Source organism: Neovison vison, chromosome 13 (assembly GCF_020171115.1).
Source record: "Neovison vison isolate M4711 chromosome 13, ASM_NN_V1, whole genome shotgun sequence".
NCBI classification, from domain to species: domain Eukaryota; kingdom Metazoa; phylum Chordata; class Mammalia; order Carnivora; family Mustelidae; genus Neogale; species Neogale vison.
In genome coordinates this window covers 39,943,979-39,956,045 of record NC_058103.1, presented here as the reverse complement: position 1 = coordinate 39,956,045, position 12,067 = coordinate 39,943,979, and the positions used below count along the sequence as shown (strand labels likewise).

Below are 12,067 nucleotides of genomic sequence, written 5' to 3'. Positions count from 1 at the left end.
CAATTGTTGCAGAAAAAGAATCTTACAAAATTCAATAGCCATTCATATTAAAAATTCACAGCAAACTATGAATAGAATGGAATGTTCTTAACCTGATAAAGGCAACTATATAATAACCTACAGCTATCATACTAAAGAGTGAAAGACTGAACGCTTTCCCTCTAAGATTAGGTAAAAAGTGAGGATGTCCTCTCTTCCCACCCCCTATTCAACATCTTACTAGAAGTCCTATCCAGTGAAATAATATAAGCAAAAGAAATAAAAAGCATTTATACTGAGGGAAAAAAGAAAGAAAGCTGCCTCTATTTGCAGACAACATTACTTACATAGAAACTCCCAAAGAATATATAAATAAGCTACAAAACCTATTAAGTGAGTTTAGCAAGATTACAGGATGTAAGGTTAATACACAAAAATCAACTTTATTTCTCCATACTAGCAATAAATAATTGGCATTCAAAATAAAAAGTAGAAAAAATATACATTTACAATAGTACCAAATGGAGGAAAAAGAAGAAAAACAAATATATGTTTGTGCAGGACTATGAAAATGACAAAATACTAATGAAAGAAATCAAAGAGATGAAAGCAAATAGAGAGATACACCATGTTCATGATTAGAAGACACAAAATTGTTAACATGCTTAATCTATACGTCAACTGGGTGATCAGCACCTGGGTGGCTCAGTTGGTGAAACATCTGACTCTTGATTTCAGCTCAGGTCATGACTTTAGAGTTGTGAGATTGAACCCACATCGGGTTCTGGGTGTAAAATCTGTTTAAGATTCTCTCTCTCTCTGACCCGCCCCCCCAAATTCTGAATCTATAGGGCTAATGCAATTCCAGTTACAATCCCACAGACATTTACAAAAATAAACAAGCTCATTCTAAAATAAATATAGAAGGCAAAACTACTAGAAGAACTAAAGTAATATTTACAAAGAACAAAGTTGGAGGACTTGCATCACCCAATTTCAAGATGCATTATAATTCATGGTAATCAAGATAATGTGCTCTAGATGAAAGTATAGACACCCAAATCAATGGAAAATAATACAGAGTCCCCATGTAGACCTATATAGGGGTACCCGTGACTCCATTGGTTAAACATCTGACTCTTGATTTTGCCTCAGGTCATGATCTCAGGATTGTGAGTTCAAGCTCCACATTGGGTTCCATGCTCAGAGAGAAGCCTACTTAAACAAACAAACAAACAAAAAAACTTAACGTGAACATTTTGATTGATTACTGCCAAAGATACAAAAGTCATTCAGTGGAGAAAGGCCAATCTTTCCAACAAATGATGCCCCCCCCCAAATTATATCTTGATACATACCTCACATTTTATACAAAAATTAACTTAAATAGGGGCGCCTGGGTGGCTCAGTGGGTTAAAGCCTCTGCCTTCGGCTCAGGTCATGATCCCGAGGTCCTGGGATTGAGCCCACATCGGGCTCTCTGCTCAGTGGGGAACCTGCTTCCCCTCTCTCTCTTCCTGTCTCTCTGCCTACTTGTGATTGCTGTCAAATGAATAAATAAAATCTTAAAAAAAATAACTTAAATATATCACAGACCCCAAATTAAATATATGACTCTAAAGTTTTTTTTTTTTTTTTTTTTTAAGATTTCATTTATTTACTTGACAGAGAGAGGGGGAGCATGAGCAGAGGAAGAGGGAGAAGCAAACTCCCTGCTGAGAAGGAAAGCCTGTGGGGCTAGATCCCACGACTCTGGGATCATGAACTGAGCTGAAAGCAGATTTTTAAAAATTTCTTATTTTGTATTAAAATATAATGTATTATTAGCCCCAGCAGTACATGTCTGTGACTCATCAGGCTTACACACTTCATAGCACTCGCCATAGCACATACCCTCCCCAATGTCCGTAACCCAACCACCCTCTCCCCACCCCCCCACTGGCAACCCTCAGTTTGTTTTGTGAGATTAAGAGTCTCTTATGGTTTTTCTCCCTCCCTCTTGCATCATGTTTCATTTTTCCCTTCTTTACCCCCCAAACTCCCCACTTTGCCTCTCAACTTCCTCATATCAGGGAGATATGATAATTGTCTTTCTCTGATTGACTTATTTCACTCATCATAATACCCTCTAGCTCCATCCATATCACAAATGGCAAGATTTCATTTATTTTGATGGCTGCATAGTATTCCATTGTATATATACACCACCTCTTCTTTATCCATTCATCTGTTGATGGATATCTAGGTTCTTTCCATAGTTTGGCTATTGTGGACATTGCTGCTATAAACATTTGGGTGCACGTGCCCCTTCAGATCACTACATTTGTATCTTTAGGGTAAATACCCAATAGTGCGATTGCTGGGTCGTAGGGTAGCTCTATTTTCAACTTTTTAAGGAACCTCCATGCTGTTTTCCAGAGTGGCTGCACAAGCTTGCATTCCCACCAACAGTGTAGGAGGGTTCTCTTTTCTCCATATCCTCGCCCGCATCTGTCCTTTCCTGACTTGTTAGTTTTAGCCATTCTGACTGGTGTGAGGTGGTATCTCATTGTGGTTTGGATTTGTATTTCCCTGATGCCGCGTGATATGGAGCACTTTTTCATGTGTCTGCTGGCCATCTGGATGTCTTCTTTGCATAAATGTATATTCATGCCCTCTGCCCATTTCTTGATTGGATTATTTGTTCTTTGGGTGTTGAGTTTGCTAAGTTTTTTATAGATTTTGGACACTAGTCCTTTATCTGATATGTCGTTTGCAAATATCTTCTCCCATTCTGTCAGTTGTCTTTTGGTTTTGTTGACCTGTTTCCTTTGCTGTGCAAAAGGTTTTGATCTTGATGAAATCCCAGTAGTTCATTTTTGCCCTTGCTTCCCTTGCCTTTGGCAATGTTCCTAGGAAGATGTTGCTGCGGCTGAGGTTGAAGAGGTTGCTGCCTGTGTTCTCCTCAAGAATTTTGATGGATTCCTTTCTCACATTGAGGTCCTTCATCCATTTTGAGTCTATTTTCGTGTGTGGTGTAAGGAAATGGTCCAATTTCATTTTTCTGCATGTGGCTGTCCAATTTTCCCAACACCATTTATTGAAGAGGCTGTCTTTTTTCCAATGGACATTCTTTCCTGCTTTGTCGAAGATTAGTTGACCATTGAGTTGAGGGTCTATTTCGGGGCTCTCTATTCTGTTCCATTGATCTATGTGTCTGTTTTTGTGCCAGTACCATACTGTCTTGATGATGACAGCTTTGTAATAGAGCTTGAAGTCTGGAATTGTGATGCCACCAACTTTGGCTTTCTTTTTCAATATTCCTTTGGCTATTCGAGGTCTTTTCTGGTTCCATATAAATTTTAGGATTATTTGTTCTATTTCTTTGAAAAAGATGGATGGTACTTTGATAGGAATTGCATTAAATGTGTAGATTGCTTTAGGTAGCATAGACATTTTCACAATGTTTATTCTTCCAATCCGGGAGCAAGGAACATTTTTCCATTTCTTTGTGTCTTCCTAATTTCTTTCATGAGTACTTTATAGTTTTCTGAGTATAGATTCTTTGCCTCTTTGGTTAGGTTTATTCCTAGGTATCTTATGGTTTTGGGTGCAATTGTAAATGGGATTGACTCCTTAATTTCTCTTTCTTCTGTCTTATTGTTGGTGTAGAGAAATGCAACTGATTTCTGTGCATTGATTTTATATCCTGACACTTTACTGAATTCCTGTACAAGTTCTGCAGTTTTGGAGTGGAGTCTTTTGGGTTTTCCACATATAGTATCATACCATCTGCGAAGAGTGATAGTTTGACTTCTTCTTTGCCGATTTGGATGCCTTTAATTTCCTTTTGTTGTCTGATTGCTGAGGCTAGGACTTCTAGTACTATGTTGAATAGCAGTGGTGATAATGGACATCCCTGCCGTGTTCCTGACCTTAGCGGAAAAGCTTTCAGTTTTTCTCCATTAAGAATGATATTTGTGGTGGGTTTTTCATAGATGGCTTTGATAATATTGAGGTATGTGCCTTGCTGTGAAGGTATTTTTAAATGTGACTATCATTTAAATCAGTATATTTTGAATAAAGCAGATTATTATTCATAATAATGTGAACAGACTTTATCCAATCATTTGAAGACTTGAAGAGCAAAGACAGAGGTTTCCCAAAAAAAAAGGAATTTGGATTTTAATATAGAAACCCTGAGTTTCTAGCCTGCCTGATTTGCCCTGTGGATTTCAGACTCAAGATTGTAACATTAACACTTACCTGAATTTCCATCCCGCCAATTTGTCCTACAGATTTAGGATTTGCAATTTCCACAATCATGAGAACAAATTCCTTAAAATAAATCTAGATTATGGATAAATACATGGATAGAAGACAGAAATGGATGCTCTTGGTTCTGTTTCTCTGAACGCTAACAGAGTTGTTTTTTTGTTTTTTTTTTAACTGCATGCCAGAAGCTTTTTAATGATTGCATATGCTCTCACATGATGGGCACATCTTACTGTACTCAAGAGTTTCAGTGCATAGAAGTTTGAACAAGTAGAGGCGGATTCACCCCACCCTCACCTCCCTCGCCTTCCCCACCCCTCCTCAAAACAAAACCCCAGATTCCCCCCACCCCCCGCAAAAAAAAAAAAAAAAGTGAAAACATAAGACAACTCCCAAACCCAGCTGATTCCTTCTAATTCCTTAGGTACTAGGCACACACATAAAGTGTGCCCCTCTCTCTATTTTCTTTCCTGGGCGACTATGGCTTTAAACATGAATTGTAGTAGGGGAAGAGAGGCAGTCAGATTCGGCTCAGGTCTTGATACCAGGGTCCTGGGATTGAGCCCCACATGGGCTCTCTGCTCAGCAGGGAGCCTGCTTCCCCCGCTCTCTCTCTCTCTCTTCCCCCGCAAGCATCAAATTCTTGCCTCTCTGCCTACTTGTGATGTCTGTCAAATAAATAAATAAAATCTTTAAAAAAAATTCTTTCACTCATTAGCTGTATTATTTTCTGACTTCTGTCAAGTCTTTGGGAAGGCTTAATTTAACACAATTGTGATATATTGTGGACACCCTGAAGAAGCAAGAGAGACTCTCACCAAAATTTGGCTTGGATATTGAGACTAATGGCACCACATACACCCCAGTACGGTATGAAAATGTTTATTACTCATATAATGACGTTTTTCTAAAAAAAGCAGGCAGGACTACGTAATTTGTCTTAAAATGGCTTGAGAGATCAATGGCTGTGGGTTTTTATGGTTGTGGGTGGGTCCAGATCAAGAGTTCCTATACAGGGCTTGAACGTCCCACTGGTGCTAAAGGTGGGAATCTCTGGGCTTGCTTATCAGCTTGATCAGTTGTGGAGCAGAAGGGAAAGAAAATGCAGTGAAACTTAAAATCTGTCACCACTCACACACCAGAATTTGGTGTCAAGACTCTTTATTACTCAATAACTCAATGTAACCAATTTAGAAAGCACAAAATACAGACATTGAATAATACATTCATATAATTTCATCAAAATTTAAGTATCTTCATTTCACTTACAATTCACAAGCAAATACTGCATATAAAACATGAGGGCCAATTTTTTTTGTTAGAAACAGTAAACAAAATTTTAAATGTTCCTCAAAAAAGTTTAAGCAAGAAAATATAACAGTATTATCATTAATACAATGATCTAATTTTCAAAAATTACTCCAGCCCTTCATATTTAACTGCTTTCCACTAAAGATGCTAGAATAACTGATAAAATTAGACTTTTATTATTTGTTATATTAGAAGAAAATAACATATTTTATTCACTACCAATAACATGAATTGTGAAATTATTATTAAAACACTACTCTTTATACTGCAACAGTGAAGTGTAAGTGAAACAGCAGTTTTAAAAGCATTTTTTAGTAGCTAAAGTACACCTCAGCACTAATTCTGCATAGTTACTACCAAAAAATCTTCTGATAGCCTAAAGTTCTTGTTCTTATCAAAACACCTAAAATACTACCAGAATGAAACTCAGGTTCTGGAGCATTAAGCAGGCTTAATACTTATAGTAAAGATCAATGAAAAAGCATCAAATTCTATTAAGATTAATTCTGTCTAAAGAGGGTTTGCAAAATCAAAATCAAAGTAAATTATGACAGCAAATGTTTCAAATAAAACAAATTTGATGACATAGGGTTAATTTCCATCAATATTTAAATATATAATCAATAATGTAACTATGGTAACCCATTACTGCTTTAATCAAGAAAAGAAAGTAGTCTTCATTTTTAAGTAATAATGTAAATTTATGCCCTAGATGATTACAGAGCAGTTAAATAATTTGAGAAATTAGTAATGAGCTCAAAAAAAAGTAAATTGTGTTGTACTTTGTGAGGAAGAGGAAAAGCCTTTTACAGAAGGTGTTGAGTTTTGATCCTGTTCAAATGAAAATGGAAAACTAAAATCATCTTTTCCAGTTCCAAATGTATGAGTTGAAGAGTCTGATGAAAAAGAAAATGTGAAAGCATCTTCTCCTTCTGGTTTTCCAAATAAGTTTCCTGAGGAAGATAAACATTTCAATACCATGCTATTCATGTTACATAATTTGCATAATCTATTAAATTATGGTGTACTGTAAACAATAAATAGGGCAACACTGAATCACTTAAGTGATTATTAATATTAATATTATTAATAATTAAATAATAATTAATAAATTAAAGCACCACTCTTTATACTCAACAGTGAAGTGTAAGTGAAACAGTAGTTTTAAAAGCATTTTTAGTAGCTAACGTATACCTCAGCACTAATTCTGCATAGTTACTACCAAATAATTACAATTATTAATAGTTGTATTCTTATATGCAAAGAGCTGTCCTTTGTACTATGAAAAATCAAATAGATCCAAAATTACTTTTAGGTAACTTGAACTTGAGTATAATAAGGGCTAGTATATATGGCATAGTATATATGTTCTTTCCTCAACTGGAAAGAACAGCACAGAGGCACAGAAACAGGCATGCATAGAAGTATAAGGGTAACAGAAATCAATTCAGCTTGTCAGGAACACTGAGAAATAATAAAAAGTTATTAAAAGGGTATTAATGAAGATGAGCTTGGAAAGACTACTGAATGTCCAACTACAGAATCCGGACTTTATATGTAAAAGAAAGCCATTAAAAGTTTTCAAGTGGAGAGGCACCAGGGTGGCTCAGTCAGTTAAGCAATGGACTCTTGATTTTGGCTCAGGTCATGATCTCAGGATTGTGAGATCAAGCCCTGCCTCCTTATCCACACTGAGTGTAGACCTGCTTAAGATTCTCACTCTCCCATTCCCTGTGCCCCCACCAAAATAATTTGAGCAATTTCTTTTTATAAGTCTCACTAAGGAAAGAATACATAGGAAGTTTGGAACAGTAGAGTATCTACAAGTGGGGATAACAGGAAAGAAGGCTTGATCTTACAGTCATAGCAAAGTGAATGGGGAAAGACGTTGGGTCTGAGAGATACTGCAGAAGTCAAGCTTATTCAACTATTGTTTATGAATTACTACAATATACTGTTTGTGGCATTGTTCAAGGAAATGAACAGAACAGTGAAAAGGCTTCTACAGTTCTAAAAGGAATTTTTTAAGATTTTATTTTTATTTATTTTATAGAGTGAGAGCTTCGCATCTGGCTCTGTGCTCAGCAGGGAGCCTGCTTCCTCCTCTCTCCCTGCCAGCCTCTGTCTACTTGTGATCTTTGTCTGTAAAATAAATAAATAAAATCTTTAAAAAAAACCCCACCTATACTCATTATAAATAAAATAACAGATTAATGTGCAAGTTGTTGTAGACAATACAAAAGTGAATAAAACAGAATCCCTGTCCTCAAAGATCTGTGATTAGAAGAGATTTTATATGTTAATAAGTAACAACAGACAACAGAATATTTTAAAGTATATAGAAAAAGAAAATATAGAAAACTGAAGGAGATATCTTTTGGGGATGAAAAGTTGAAGGGAAATAAAAGGATTTATGGAAACTGGTCTTGGAAGATGGTTAGAAAGAAATGGAAGTTGAGGATTTCAGGAAGAATTAAGTAGATAAGAAAGTGTGGGCATATTTGGGTTGTAGTTTGTTCTTTGGTCTGGTCAAAAGCATATGTTATTTTTATTAGAAAAGGCTTTAAATGTATGTTGGATGAGGTTAGGTACATCACATTAGCAGAATAAAAGAAAATAATCATATGATCATCTCAATAGATGCAGAAAAAACATTAGACAAAATTCAACATCCATTCATGATAAAAATTCAATTTAGGCATAGAGGGGACATATCTCAACGTAATAAAAGCCGTATATGACAAGGCCACAGGTAACACTATACTCAACGGTGAAAGGAGGAGAGGTTTTCCTTTAACATCAGGAACAAAGCAAGAGTATCTACTCTTACCACTCCTATTCAAAGTAGTACTGGAAGTCCTAGATAGAGCAGCCAGGCAAGGAAAAGAAATATATATGTATAGACATCCATACGCACACACAATGGAATATTATTGAGCCGTGAAAAAGCCAGGAAATCCTGCTATTTATAGTAACACTAATAGCATTATGCTAAGTGAAGTAAGTCAGAGTAAAACAAATAATGTATGATTTCATTTGTATGTGGAACCGAAAGAAATGAAAGAAAGAAAGAAGAAAAAAAGAAAAAGAAATGTCCACTAATCACCAGAGCTAGAGCAGTACTGAATATAAAATATATGTATACACATACATATTTGTATGTTGAATGAATCAATCATGGGATAAGAGAAGAAAGAAGACCCAATAAAAAGCACCAGAGAGGGGCACCTGGGTGGTTCAGTGGGTTAAAGCCTCTGCCTTCGGCTCAGGTCATGATCTCAGGGTCCTGGGATCGAGTCCCACATCGGGCTCTCTGCTTGGCAGGGAGCCTGCTTTATCCTCTCTCTCCGCCTGCCTCTCTGCCTACTGGTGATCTCTGTCTGTCAAATAAATAAATAAAATAAAGCACCAGAGATATAGGAGGAAATCTAAAAACTTCGGAAAGAAGACGAGAATAATCAACTATTCCAAATGCTACAAAGATAGTGAATATGATAATAAATACAAAATACCCATAATGTTTAATAATTGTTAAGTCACTAGTACTTATTGCAGAATTAAGTGGCGTAGTGAAAGAAGATAAATTGTTACAAAAAATAATTAGTGAGTGGTGCAGAAGTAATAGAATTTTAAGAGAATAAACTGAGGGCCTGAGAAAATCAGAAGGCAAACTAAATAAAAAGTGAGGAAGTTAACATGTTTTTGTATGTAGCAAACTTCAAATCACTTACCAATCTCTTGTTGTGAAGAGAGAGGATTTAAATTTCCAGCAGAATAATGTTCATTAAACTGAAAAATAATTTCCATTCAGTATTATTCAAGAAATCAGTAAAACAGTATATATGGCATTTATATTTGAATATAAAACCTGGTTCTTTTAATAAGCATAATTATAGTAGATGAAACAGCAACATTCTATATAGCACATTTCTGTGCTTTAAAACTTATCATTTGCTTATATTAAAATAAGGCTTAGTGACTTGATTCTGGCAATAGATAATACATTAAAAGGATATATATAGTGTACTAAAGATAGTTCCTACTTTGGAATATTAATATAACCTAAAATTCTAATTAACTTTTGCTTTATCTGGAGGCCTTTTACATAACAGGTTCTTGGTATTGTTCTCCAGTTTGTAAAAATAATGGGAAATATGACAGCTTCACATCAGTTCAGATCAAGTTTTGCTGCCAAAAGAGTTTGTTTTCTTTGTAAAACAGGTTTTTTTTTTAAATGGGATCCTAATAACACAGTTTTCTGTCCCTTTTTCTCTCTTAATGCTGCATAATGAGCATTTTCCCGTCACTATTCTTCTAAAACCAGATTCTTTTCATGGAATTTTCATATTCTTCCATATGAATATACCATACAATTTCTTTCTTTTTTAAAAGTTTTTATTTAAAAACATACAGTGTGATATTAGTTTCATGTGAACAATTTAATGATTCAATACTTACAAAACCCAGTGCTCATCATAAGTGCACTCCTTAATTAGTCCATCCCCCCACCCCCTACCCTTTGGTAACCATCAGTTTGTTCTCTATAGTTAAGAGTCTGTTTCTTGGTTTGCAATCATTCTTTCACTTTGGACATTTAGGTCACTTCTGGTTTTTTTTCCTAATACAAATTACACTTGAATAAATACTGTTATGCACAGATTTACATTTTGACAATTAATAAGGAAAGCTGTTTTTCCCAGAGATTTTATAAGGTACTTGAATTTCTTTTTCAGTGAATTATTATCTATTCATCTAAAGAACTTTGTATATATCTCTACTGAAGTAGTAATTCTTACTAATCCATATAAGCTTTTTATATATTAAAGACATTAATTCTTTATATTATTGCAAATATTTTATATCACATTATCATTTTGTCTTTAAAATATTTTTTTAACATACAAAAATTCTCTATAGAACCAAACCCAAACTCTTTTTATTTACTTTTGGCTCTTCTTCCACTGTTTTAATGCTTAGAGAATCCTTCCTCTTACTAAGATCTGATGAATATTTAAAGTTTCAAGACTTTCTAGCCCATACTATTGATCAATTTATCAATCCTTGTATCATTATCACATTTGACTACTCTCACTTTCCCCTTACCAGTCTTTTCAACAATATTTTTATTATTAATGTCTATAGGATCTATAATATTTTATTTATAAAATAGGTAATTTTTCTTATTTTTGTCAGTTTAATGACCAGTTCATAAATTCTGTCCATTTTTTTCAAAGAACCAACTTTGGCTTTGTCAATTTTCTCTATTGCTTCTTTTCTATTTCATTGATTTCTCTTATCTCCTTTGTTTTTTCATTCTATTTACTTTGGGTTTACTTTATCTCTTTTTCTAAATTTTCTTTCTTTTTTAAAAAACATTTTATTTATTCATTTGTCAGAGAGAGACAGAGTGCAAACACAAGCAGGGGAAGCAGCAGGCAGAGGGAGAAGTAGGCTCTTGCATAGCAAGGAACTCAATGCAGGACTATCCCAGGACCCTGGGATCATGACCTCAGCTGAAGGCAGCCGCTTAACCAACTGAGCTCACTCACCGTCTCTCTCTCTCTCTTTTTAAGCTTTATTTATTTATTTGACAAAAAGAGAGAGAGAGAGAGAGAACACAGCAGGAGGAACAGTAGGTAGAAGGAGAGGTAGAAGCAGGCTCTCAGCTTAGTGGAGAGACTGAGGCTGATTGAGCCACCCAGGGCCCTATTTGCTAGATTTTCAAGGTGAAAACTTAGGTCACTGATTTTAGACCTTTCTTCTTTTCTATCAACTGAATTATTTAAAATATTAATTATATTATTTAAAGCTATGGTTTTATTCTAGTTTTGGCAATATCCCTCAATTTTGATACACTGAATTTTCATAATCATTTCAAAATCTTCTCTACTTTCTCTCCTGATTTCTTCCTTGATCCATGCCCTACTTACTTAGGATTTTCCTTCTATCTTATTCATTTCTAATTTAATTATATTGTGGGCAGAGAACATGCTCTGTCTGATCTCAATCCTTTGAAATTTAGTAAGACTCATTTAATAGCCCAGAATATGGTTTTGGTGAATATACCAACAGAACTTGAAAAGAATATACAGGCACACCTCAGAAATATTTCAAGTTTGGTTCCAGACCACCACAAAAATGTGAATATCAGAATAAAGCAAGTACAATGAATTTTTTGTTTCCCAATGGATATAAAAGTTATGTTTATACTACACTATTAAGTGTACAACAGTGTCACATCTTTAAAAATGCATAAATTTAAAAATACTTTATTGCTAAAATATGTAGTTATGCATGTAGTTATAGAAAACTTTCACCTGAGCTTTCAGTGAGCTGTAATCACTGATCACAGACCACCATAACAAATATAATAATAACGAAAAAGTTTGAAATATTGTGAAAATTACCAAAACGTGACACGGAAATACAAAATGAGCAAATGCTATTGGAAAAACGTTGCCAGCAGACTTGTTTGACACAGAATTGCCACAAACCTTCATTTATTTAAAAAAAAAAAAAGGCA

General features: G+C 34.9%; 1 protein-coding gene across 1 annotated transcript in view; it reads right to left on the bottom strand.

Moving 5' to 3' along the window:
* Positions 1-6,300: 6,300 nt before the first annotated feature.
* The window catches only part of C13H14orf39 (chromosome 13 C14orf39 homolog), a 58,606-nt gene continuing 52,839 nt past the window's right edge, over positions 6,301-12,067 (bottom strand). Inside the window, exons 16-17 of the mRNA XM_044230128.1 lie at positions 9,276-9,333; positions 6,301-6,497 (exon numbers count right to left, since the gene is read on the bottom strand). Coding sequence (XP_044086063.1) covers positions 6,301-6,497; positions 9,276-9,333 — 255 coding nt within the window. The remainder of the gene's footprint in view (positions 6,498-9,275; positions 9,334-12,067) is intronic.